General features: G+C 48.4%; 1 protein-coding gene across 9 annotated transcripts in view; it reads right to left on the bottom strand.

The window, feature by feature from the left end:
- The window catches only part of LOC118930278 (TBC1 domain family member 14), a 220,129-nt gene that overhangs the window by 120,665 nt on the left and 87,565 nt on the right, over positions 1-11,899 (bottom strand). For 8 of the 9 annotated variants that reach the window (XR_005031980.2, XM_057501986.1, XM_057501984.1 and 5 more), the window contains one exon: positions 5,197-5,311. Coding sequence is in view for 8 of the 9 variants with exons in the window: in XM_057501986.1 (XP_057357969.1) it covers positions 5,197-5,311 (115 nt within the window). In the remaining variant the exon portion in view is untranslated. Of the gene's footprint in view, positions 1-652; positions 751-5,196; positions 5,312-11,899 lie in introns of all 9 variants that reach the window. The other variant, XM_036921367.2, reaches the window with a different exon arrangement.

Below are 11,899 nucleotides of genomic sequence, written 5' to 3'. Positions count from 1 at the left end.
GCAGGATCCTTTGGGAGAAAATTATCCCAGGACTTGAACTGACATTATAAGCACACTGAGAAGAAAGAGACGTCTCCTTAGAGTCATCTGCCTGCGTGCCTGCCTGCCTAACTGGGCAAGGCGTGGCTGGACTACAGCAGTCCCAGCCCTGCACCCTCTCAGGGTGCTCCCAGGCCTGTCGGGAGGCAGATACACAGTCACCGAGCACAGTCAGATGCTCTGGCCGTGGCACCCAGAGCTCTACATAGGGGCCTGTAAAGGGTGATCGGACCCGTGGAGGCCAGGAGAGGTGGGAATAATGTGCACACCAAAGGGCTTCCTTGTGGTGTCCTTTGAAAGATGAAAAGGGTGCCACCCAAGGACTTTCAGGGGAGTGAGGGGGTCAGATTTATATGGAGAAGTTCTCTCTGCGTACATGCAGAAGAACAGATTGGAGGGTAAGAGGCAGAAGACTTGGGAAGCCTTGTCAGTTAAGTGGTCGCGGTGGGAGGCAACAGAGAGCCACGCAAAGGGCCACAGAGGAGAGAGGTCACATCCACAGAGCCAAGACACTGGGAGGGGTCTGGGGCGGCGGCTCACAGGACTCCCAGGTCGAGCGAAGAGAGCAGGGCCGTCTGTAAGTCAATGACGGTGGGGCGGGCAGTCCACTTACCCTATTAAAATCTAACAGATGCTCTTCATTACTGGGTATTTCTTTAACATCTGGGCATTCTTCTATACCATTCTCTCCCTTGGCATTTGTATAACATTCTTAATCATTTTGAATGGAGAAGGGAAAAGAGGGAAGGGGGAAATTCCATTAAGACACAGTTATGAAACATACATTCTTGTTTCGTTTTTTCAGTGAAAAGTCAGTTTAGTAAAGTCCACCAACCCTTTGAAGATTTTAAGTAGTCACTAAAAGCAGACATAGTCATCGTCAGCCAGCCAGGTGTGCATGAGGAAATGCCAATTCAGAAGTTTTCCTAACTGACTGTTTAGCAAGTTTATAAAAACAGGCCAACAAAACCACACATGCCTGTTATCCCACCATAAGACATTCACTCCACGAATGCATGTGCACACCTAGGATGTGACAGGCCCTGGAAACACAGGATAAAAACAGCAAGGAGGTCTGAGCTCTCCAGAGCCCACGTTATACGGAGGCAGACAAGACGACGTGTGTGTGTTCACGTAACAAATGAACACAGGTGTTCCACACGGCAGGAAGCGAAGGGAGAAAACAGCGCAGGGCAGCATCCCTTGGTTCTTCCTCAACTCAGTAGCACCTACTTGTTTCATGTGTGGAACTGGGGTGAGAAAGAAGGCTAGTGGTTTGCCTGGGCAGGCAGCCCACAGAGGGGATGGGCCTCTAAGCTGGAATAAGAAGGACTCAAATAAATCATTTCATCCAATTTTTCTCAACCCTGGTTTCCCCTTCAAATGACTTGGGAAGCTTTAAGAAAAGCCCAGATGCCCAGGTCCACCCGAGGTTCTGCTGGACGTGGGTCTGGGCAGGATCTAGGTACCTGCATTTTCTGAGGTGCTCCCAGGAGATGCTGATGCAGAGCCAGGCCCACTGGAGGCCAGCCCCCCACTTGGCGGACCTCTACAGAGAAGGTGGTAAAGCAGAGATGCAGGGATAACGAGGAGCCGTCGGCCAGGCCTGGGTCCCTTAATACCCCGAGCTGCTTCCTCAACACCAGGAGGCCCCCTGCTGCCTGCAGGACAGCATGAGGCATTCTCCCCGCAGAGCACCAGTTCTCAGGGTGGTGCTCAGGGACTGCTGTGCCCTCCTGCCATCGGGTGGTGGACCTATGCTGAAAGGAAGGCCACCTGGGCCCTCGGTAGCCTCTCACGCTGGCCACACCACACAATCCAGGGTAGGGTGTTGACTCTGACTGCTTCAGGTACTAGAAGTTACTAGTTCAGGCTCCTGAAAATACCCCAGGTTCTGGGATTAAACAGACAACAGTAGATTCCTGGTTATGCCACATACTTGGGTGTAACTTGGCACAGGTTATTGAATCTGTTTGAGCCCCAGTTCCATCATCTCTAAAGAGAGGTCACCACTTGCCCTCAGACTTCTGTCCAAGTAAAATGAGATGATGTCTGTGTGCCCTCAGGTATAGACTGGCACACTCAGAACATCCTCACCAGGACCTGGCTTGGAGGCCGACCTGCATTTGCAGAGTCAGCTGGGGAGGAGGCCACACTGAGGAGGCAGGGAGATGCATGCATCCATGCTAGGCAGGCATCTCCTCGGCTTGCCTGCCAACCTCTCATCACCCTCGCGCCCCACCCACCCGGTCCCCACTTGTACTGGTTGGGGTGAATGCCCTGGGGAGGGAACTATTTCCACGACCAGGATCCACCCACAGATGGAGCTGGATCCAGCCTTCCCTTCGTTTTCTCTTGCTGTTTCAGGAATTCTGTACGTGCAAAGAGGAGTTTGTGATGCCACAGCCGTCAGGGAAAGGCGACGCTGCCTGTAGTCAGCGTCCTCCCCTCCCCATGGTGAGAGCGGCCATGTTCCAGGGGGTGACGATATGTCAGGCTGGTTCTAGGCACTTTACTTGTCACAGCTGTCCTCTGAGGGAGGTCTTAATTTTAGCCTTTTTACAAATACAGACGAGGGAGGCACACAAAGGTCTGGTCATGCCCAAGGCCAGCAGCTGAGAATGGGAGCACTCGATTCCAACTCACTTTTGTCTCCTGAGCCCTTAGCTGTTATCTATACTGTTCCTGTGCAGGCCTCTCTCTCTAAGACTGAAATAACTGGGATGAGCCTTCCAAATGTCAAAACCTAGCTCATGAGCTCTGGAGGGCTCTGACCAGTCCTCCAGGGGCCCTGGGCTGCAAGGCCCTTGTAGTCTGGCTCCTTGCTGCCGGGCTGCCCTCGGAACCCCGCCCCCTGCACTCCCGTGCCCTCCCCTTTTGCCAAGCACACTGGGCACACCACACACCATGCTGCTACTGTTATTGCACCAGCAGTGCTTCTGCCTGGGCACCTCTCCCTGAGGAAGCCCCAGCTGTCACATGGCTTGTGTCCTTATTCCATCAGGTCCCTGCTCAGACATCAATGGCTGTTTGCCTCTGCATGCCAAGTGCCCAGAACAGTGCTTGGCATGGGACAGGCATGCAAGAACTCCTTGCTGAACGGATGTGTGCAGGAATGCACAGCAAGGCCGGCAGGTGGCAGAGTATAGGAGCTTGGGCTCTCAGGCCAGATGGGCTCCCAGACAAGCTGCCTCACTTCGGAGCCTGTCTCCTGCCTTACAGTAAAAACGGATGACCCTCCTCCTTCCTGAAAGCTCCAGGTCAGCCCCTGACTTGAAGGAGCACATGCTTGTTAGTAATCATTACCAATATTATAAGCTTCAGGAGCAAAGACAGGAGTTCCCAGTCCCTGCTGCTGAATGGGTGAGAGGTGACCTATTTTCCTGGCTAACCTTCTCCTGGGATGATACTCTCCACCCCCATGGGCTGAATGCTGCTTTATAATGTCACTATGAGGTGACCGTGCAGGGATTTAACTCACAGGTGTCAGTTAAAGGTCATTCAAAAGCCTGGTTACTAGTATTTATCCACTCAGGGTTTCTCTATATTCCACCCACCCACCCACTACACACACGCACATGTGCACACACAGTTTATACTAATGATCATTTACAGCAACCTACCTAAGGACTGTACAGATAACCAAGGAACTAGAGATAAGAGTTGAGACTGCATTCCTTGCAAACTATTGACATAAAACTGGACTAAGGTTGCCAAGATTGCCCTGACCCACCAGGAAGCATAAGCTCAGGCCGTTTGACTGATCCTATCTAAAGTCGGTGCTGCATTTATGGATTTCCATGCCTCCCTCCACATCAGGCTGTGGCTGAGTTTAGGAGCAGGGTCCAGTTCTCATTCATCTGTGTCCCCCGAGTGCCTGACAAATGCTAGCCACAAAATAACTACCAGTCAGTGTTTTTATTTAGGGCTGATGTTCATAGCAGAAGAATTTATTCCTCTTAACTAATTAGAAATCTGAATGAATGAATGAAACAATTCAGGCCTTTTCCCCAGTCAGCTGAGGCCAGGTTGTGAAGTGGGGAGGCTACTGCAGGTGTTTTAGCATCCCAAGCGGGCAGGGCATCGTGGGCAGTGTGGGACGTCACTGGTTCCACATTAACTACACAGTAGCTGGGGAGACAGGACAGACATGGGAACATGCAAATACTAACGAACGATGTACGTGCCCCTCAGGGCTCACGGGGAAGACTGTTAAATAAATGCTGCAGCCAACAGAGGTCCAGAAAATCTTGGTAATCTGGACAACCTCCGGAGTGAATACATTTAGGGCACCTACTTGGTTTCCACTTCTCCCAAATTTTTTATAGCTTCTGGATATGGCCACCTGGGAGGCTCACAGACCATAATCACTTCCCCACATCTGCTCCTGCTCTCCTGTCCCTGTCTAACCAGGCACTCCTAACTCTTCCCTGTTGTTCACTCCTCACAGAAAGTCACTCAACAAACTGGCATCCTCTACAGAACCTCCTGAAGCCACTATCTTTTATCTTTCCATGCTAGGCCTTCCACCCAGGTGCCATCACCCTGACACTCTCAGAAACCTGAGGTCCCCAGCCAGTGCCCTGCAGTTTCTCAGTTCATTGTTACAACTGTTTTAAAACACACACCAGGCCTGACACTCTCCAATTTGAATTCCTTTTACTGGCCTTCCATCCTGAGTGATAAGCTCTGCCTAACCTAGCAGAGCCTCCAAACCTCCAACCAGCTCCCTCCCCATGTGCCTTGCTGGGCCTTGGCTGCAACCCAGCCAGGCTCAACGAGCCCTGCCCCTCAGCTTGCCACAGAACCACGGGGAGCCCTTCCCCAAGCTGCCCACCTGGGGGCCTTCCCAAAGGCCCCGAAAGGAAGCTATTTCCTCCCTCGGGGGTTCACAGGAAGCCTATACAGATCCCATCCGAGGTCAGTGTTGCATTTACGTATTTCCATGCGTTCCCTCACATCAGACTGTGGCTGAGCTTAGGAGCAGGATCCAGTTCTCATTCATCTCTGTGTCCCCAGCGCGTGACAAATGCTGGCCACCAAAAATCCTCTCAGTAAATGTTGCCTGGGCTCATATTCGTAGCAGAAGAATCTATTCCTCTTAATGAATTAGAAATCTGAATGGATGAATGAATGACCTAATACAGGTCTCCTTACCTTCACACTCTGATGTAGGAAAGAGAGGGGAGTACAAGGCTTTTTCCCACCAGGTCTGCTTTTCTTGACTTCTGTTCATTCCTTGTACATGTACATCAGTGTTCAATACAGGAAACTGGGTAGATTAAACCAAATACAAAAAAAACTTTATAAACTCAGGATCAATGAAAAAATTTAAGCATTATTAATTATGGACTACAAACCCAGGATTTCTAAATTGAATTTTTTTTTTTTTGCTGTTCTAGACAAAGTGAATCTTAAAAAGCTAATGTGTTCATAGTATATATGGGGAGTTTTTCTTAAGAACCATTTACATTGGCAATATGATGAAAATCTTTTTTAAAAACCTAACAAAACTCTTACAAGGCAAAAACATGTAATAGGAAATAATCGCAATTGAGGAAAATTTCTAGATCTGGGAAGTGCAGAGAAAGAATAGGGTCGTCCCAAGTATCCCCTGGTGTGACGTGCTCGAGAGGAACCTGGGAAGACCCGCTTCTCCTTCACATACTCAGACGGGAGGGCATCAAAGACGAAATGGGACAGAAGGAACCTGGATCAGCAGAGTCCCCGACCTGAATGTCTTTATATTAGCTGTTTCGGTGAGAACCAGAAGGAAGTTAGGACTAAAACCAAATAACGAAGCTGACAGTAATTAAAATTCAAAACAGGAAATAGGCATGGAAGTAGAGGAGGGAAGGAACCCCTAAGAGAAGAGAGACCCAGACTCTGCCTCTCCGTGGCCATGGCAGAGTGAAGGTGCCCAGGTCTGGAAGGGGACCCAGTCTGAATCCAGGCTCCATCCTTTGCTAGTGGGAATGCTGGACCCCGCCCACACGTCCGGGCAGTGAGGACTGGATGCAGTGTGGCTGGTGGCCAACAGACAGCAGCTGCCATTGGTGGTCAAGCAGCGTCCTCCCAGTGGCAATCAGAAGCCATGGCCAGCTGTGGTCACCATGTGTAGCACACCTGGTGTGCTAGTGGCCGAGGCAACCTTCTTCCATGCCCCTTCTTCACTAAGCCTGGCAACAAGGTCTCCCAGCATAAAGCCTGGTCTTGGCGTCTCTGGGCTTCCCACAGCCCCCAGCACTCTCAACAGATGTCTGCTCAGTGGATAGGCCCGCAGACACTGCATATATCTACTGTTTTAGAAGAGATTTCATTATGTGTTCAAGTTTAAAACCTGAACTGTTTTAGCAACTAATGACCATCAATTCTCTAACAGGGGTTTGTTATTTTCTTAAAAGTAAATTATTTTATAGGCCTAAAACTTTTTGATTCAGTAATGTGTTTTTTATTATTTACCTATATGGGAAACACACTTCAAGCTTTCATTTTCACTTAATGTAACTTTTCAGAAATACTCTAAATTAGAAACTGAAGGAGAATTGTACTAGCTGCCCAGGGTAGTCAATTGGTCTTCGCTATTTTCTCCTGCAGCTTATTTTAACAATAAAAATTAGTGCCACTGTATAAGAACAACAACAACAAAAAAAACCTGAAGGAACAAAACAGCAGCAGACTCACAGAACCCAAGAATGGACTAACAGTTACCAAAGGGAAAGGGACTGGGGAGGATGGGTGGGAAGGGAGGGATAAGGGAAGGGGGGAAGAAAGGGGGCATTAGGATTGGCATGTGTAGTGCGGGGGGCAACACAGAGATGACAAGTAGTGTTACTACGCTGATGGGCAGTGGCTGTAATGGGGTATGTGTGGGGGACCTGGTGAAGGGGGGAGCCTAATAAACAATGTTCCTCATGTAATTGTAGATTAATGATACCAGAGAAAAAAAAATTTGTACCGCTATTAGATGAACAGGTACCAAGGCCAAGAGAGCTGACAAGGCCGGGCTCCATGCAAGGGACACCAGCGACGTGCAGGGCCTGCCACTGGTTCAAGGTGGCTGATTGCATCTGGCACAAAATCCACGGCACAGTAAGACCTTTCCAGAAAGGCCTTACTTTCTCTCCAAGGCATAGCTATTCTGTGAGAAGACTACTGAGTGCTTATCAGGAGGAGCGAGAAGACTCCCTGGACAGAACTCTCTCCATGATCCCTGGGGCGCTACTGAGAGAGAGAGGAGGAGACAGCCACAGATTCCTGGGTGAGAAGGAAGATGTCCTGGTCGACTGTGGAATGTTCAGTGTTTCATTCATGTGAGAAAGAAACACTGCTCTTAATAAGATACACTTTTAATCCTTTCTTGAGACTGTGGGAATGGGGGTGAGTGTAAGAAAGGGAGAGAGAATTCGAGGGGGAGGGGACATGGCTGGGAAAGCAGGCTGGAGGGGGTCAGGGCACCACCACAGGGCCAGATGCAAATGAAACCAGACAGTAAGCTTCTTGAGGTCAGGGACCACATCTTATTTATCTTTGCACCTCTAGGCACAGAGCCTGGAGCAAAGCAGATCCTCAGTATCTGCTGACTTAAAAGGTTCCACCTGGCCTCATGGCCCTGGTTATCCAACACACCATTTTCTTTCTCCCCTGCTGAAACCACTGCAAAGATCATGCCAGTTTCTGCCACAGTTTTAGGATGGTTTTCTGCATCCTCCATTTGAGTGTCAGTTCCAATGGGAGGGACTAATCTGTCCTGTTTCATGCTACAATGAATACATATGCAATGAATATGCATTCTATGACATCTTTCCACTTAGTTATTTCCAACTTCTAGGTTGCACAGCAAAGATGACCAGGCTTTGCTTAAATAATGTCTATTTGATGTATTAATTCTATATGAAAATAGTAATTTATCCTCCATTTACCCCATCCCCCAGCCTCTGGGGCAGCCACTTTCTCTTTCAGATAATAAAATCTCTTGCGTGGGCCCGTGTCTCCTGAGTCTTTCTGGGTAAGGAGGGTCGTGGCGAGATACCCTTTCATATTCACCTTCTGCTTTGGTTGAGATTGAAAGGAAAGAAGAAAGGATAGAGGAAACAGAAAATGAACAGAACACAACCTGGGCAGAGCCAGGCACACCCCGACCTCAGTACCATCCTCTGTCCCTCCAGATGGCTTCTTGGCTCACTTTCCCATCTGCAAGCCTTTCTTCCAACTGTACCTTCACAAGGAGGCCGGCCCTGACGCCATGTTCACCACGGCGAGACCTCTAAGCACTGCCGTCTGCCACCTTCCCCAGCCCTCCCCCTCTTTTCCATAGTGCTGCCGTTCTAACACACCATACACATTCACGTTGTTTAGGGGCTATCACTCCACAAAGGCAGAGATCATTGTTCCTACACAGCACCAAGAGCCTGGACTTAGCAAGCTCTTAATACACATTTGATGAATGAATGAAAGGGTGGGGTGGTGAGGACACATAAACTTAATCCAGAAAGCATGAGCAGACATGTGTTTAGCCACACATGTAACACTGAGTAATTCAGAAGATAGAAGTGGGGTAAAGGTTCAGCACTTTAAATTCCCACTAAATGCTCCTCGTTCTGGTGAAGAGAAAGGGGTCTGACCCCTCTTCAGGTTTTACTCTGAGAATTTTTAGGTTTTCTCCTGAGCAGTGAGTGCCCTCTGCCTCAGTCCATTCTCAGCTACTGGGTCACAAAAGAGAGCCTCCCATAAACCTTGTCCTTTGCAAAAGAAGAAAGGAAATGTGCGTGAAGAGCAGAGCAGTGCTGCAGAGACAGGAGCCCACTGCCATTGGTGCTCAGGGCTCCGCCCTGCCTGGAAGTGCCCCTTACCCTGGGGCCTGGGCAGGTACTCCTCTGGGTCCATAGCAGCCCCAGGGGAAATAAATCCATGGCAGAAGGTCACCATGGGCACTCAGCAGGATAATGTGACAAAGCAGCTTTGAAAGAGATAAAACAGGTGACGGGCAGCACCTACAGAGTAGGTGCGGTGCCTGCCATGGAGCCCCAATTTCCAGGGCACACTAGCTGCTGGGCACACAGCCTCGTTCCCGGGCTGGACTGCAAACTCCTGAAGACAGGATGGAGCCTTCTGCTCCTCTGTGCTTCAAAGCGCATGGCACTAGGCTGGCAATCAAGTAAATGATGCAGAGGACACTTTTGCCACAAATTTATGCATAAATGGATACCTGAGGCCCATCTGCTACACCTCACCTCCCATTTTATACTCCAGAAGACACAAACTAACTGCTGGCAGCTGCCCTGCACATGTGAGGAATTTCAAGCCTCTCTGCCTCTGTTACCCTCTCTCTTCCTGCTGCCTAGCAAGCCTGCCCCCTCCTTTCTGCCTTGGACACTCGGGTATGTTCCAAAGCCTTCCTCAACTCACACAGGCTGGATGGTTTTCATCGAGGCTCTCACAGCATTCTGAGCTCAGACCACCACGCCACCTATCATGTTGTCTACAGCCACATTGGCCCAAACATACCCACATAAGGAACTGGCTGGGTAAATGGTGGTTCATCCGAATTGTGGAATAGTATGCAGAAAATAAAAAAGTTAGTGTGACTGTAATAAAGTACCATTTCAGTAAAAAGAAAACAATAGGAAGAAACAAGTGAACATGTGTTTGCTTATACTTGCATACAATATCCTCAGAGGAACTCCAGAACCCACTCCCAGGGCCACTGCTGGGGAAGACCTTTCCACTGTGTGTACACCTTCTTGCAACTTCTGAATTTAAACCACATGAACGAATTATCTCTTCTAGTTAAAACAAGTATCTGTTTACAAACTGGTCTTCTGGAGTAGACTGCATTCTTCCAAGGCAAGGACATATCACGTTCATCCAGAGCATTCACCTTAGCGATGGCCATGTTAACAGACATTCAGTAAAGTCTGCCAACTTGAACTGAACCAACTTTTGAAAAGAATCAGAACTCACAGCCCTGGACACCAGTCCCACTAGTCCACTTGCCCTGAAATAGGTGAGCAACGAGTGACCTTATGACAGAGTGCCCAGATCACTCTCTGCAAAGACTACCCTCACCCAGGAAAACTGGGAGGAAGACCTCGTAGGAGCTCCCCAAGACTGGCGAGACAGTGCGAGAGAGTGGACAGGCACAGATTGTGGTCCCAGCCTGGCCCCCAACTCTCCACACTGCAGAGGGCCGTGCGGGGAGCCCGAGCCAGCTCCACACTGCAGCAGTGCTGCTGAGAGCCCAGGGCAGACAGCACTGGGGGCCCACAGCTCCGCTGAGAACTTCACCGCTAGCTCAGACCTTTCAAGGCAACCCAGAATTCTGATGACATGTAAAACATCAACATACTAGAAAGTGAAGGAATATGGTAGTGGTATGATGTAGAATCTCACTTCTTTCCTCTTTTTCTTTCTTCCCAATCTGGAACCAAGTGAAATACTAAGTGCATAAAGGAATGTTTAAGGATGGGAAGTGGAAAGTGGGGCAATAAACGAACAGATAAAGGCTAAAAATATTACTGCTTTTTCGTTCTCAGCAGTCAGATTTCAGTGTCTCAGTGGGATTCAACCCCGAACTCTCAAAGACGCCCAGGCAGGCTCGTAAGAGCAACACCTCTCCAGTCGCCCACAGGCCTCCTCCCACCACGTGCACTCAGGCCTACAGCAGGCACAGACCCAACAAATGAGGATGGCATGGCCGTATACATAAGGAGCTGACAATCTAATGAGAGAAAGTACATTAATGACTCATGAAAAATGGAAAATGCAACAGAGGGTCACAAAGTGCATGAAAATAAAGAGAAGGGGGAAATTATTTCTGATACAGGCGGGGGTACAAACAAGAGAAGAGAAATTGGGGAATGTTTGTCAGTGAAGGAAGTGGGATCAGAAGAGACCCTCATGATGAGGGTAGGATTTAGACATGCAAACGGTGGGTGGAGGATGCAAAGGGCAGATGGGAGGAAGGATGACACTCATCTGCTCTTCGGCCACAGGGAGCGTGACTTCTAAGCCCTTCCAACTGTCTTTCTAATAAGCTGCCCCTGGAGAAAGGCCAGGCACTGCTCTATCAAACAGTGAGAAATGGGCAACTTACTATGCCTTCTTGTGAGACAGGTATTGCCCTAAGTATTACTTCTTGTACACTCTATTTAACCTCAAACCACTTCTTGGTAACGGTCAAAGGGTACAATGACTCCCATTAACAAAACTATTACTACCAACCCTCATTTGATAGACGTTGACAGACAACTCACGCAGCTTCAGGAATAAGTACTTTGTATAAAACGAGGCATATCTGCACAGGTTCTGTAGCAGCTGTTTTGTTGCATTTGAGTTGTGGGCTGATTTTTACATATATCACAATATATTGTAGGGAACTCTATACAAATGTAATTTATCTTCCATGTAAAACATGTTTTAATGTTTTCAGAGGCAGTTAGGTGGGCTTCAAGTAACTCTGTTGCTGCTTCTGAAGAGCAAAGGACCTTCTGAAAAGTAAACAGCCACATCCTGGTTCACCAACTTTGAAAGCGGGAATGCTTATATACCAGGTTTTGCTTTAACGGTACATGCATATTAACACAATGCATACACATCTCTTATCCTGTGATTTATTTTTAAATCTTTGCATAAAATGTCTAGAGTCTAGTTCAAATTTATAACTATTAAACTCATCTTAAGTCCTTTTGTAAAATGGTAAGAATGCTAAGTTTTAAGGCATTTGACCTAATATCCCAGTAATTTAACCCTATCTTTTATTGCCTGATATGGCTGTTCTTGGATTAAAGCCTGATGAAATCCTTTTTTCAAATACCGACACACACACACACACACACACACACACACACACATACATACC

Source organism: Manis pentadactyla, chromosome 5, assembly GCF_030020395.1.
Source record: "Manis pentadactyla isolate mManPen7 chromosome 5, mManPen7.hap1, whole genome shotgun sequence".
NCBI lineage: Eukaryota > Metazoa > Chordata > Mammalia > Pholidota > Manidae > Manis > Manis pentadactyla.
The sequence above is the reverse complement of the archived record's forward strand: the minus strand, read 5'-3'. Positions and strand labels throughout refer to the sequence as shown.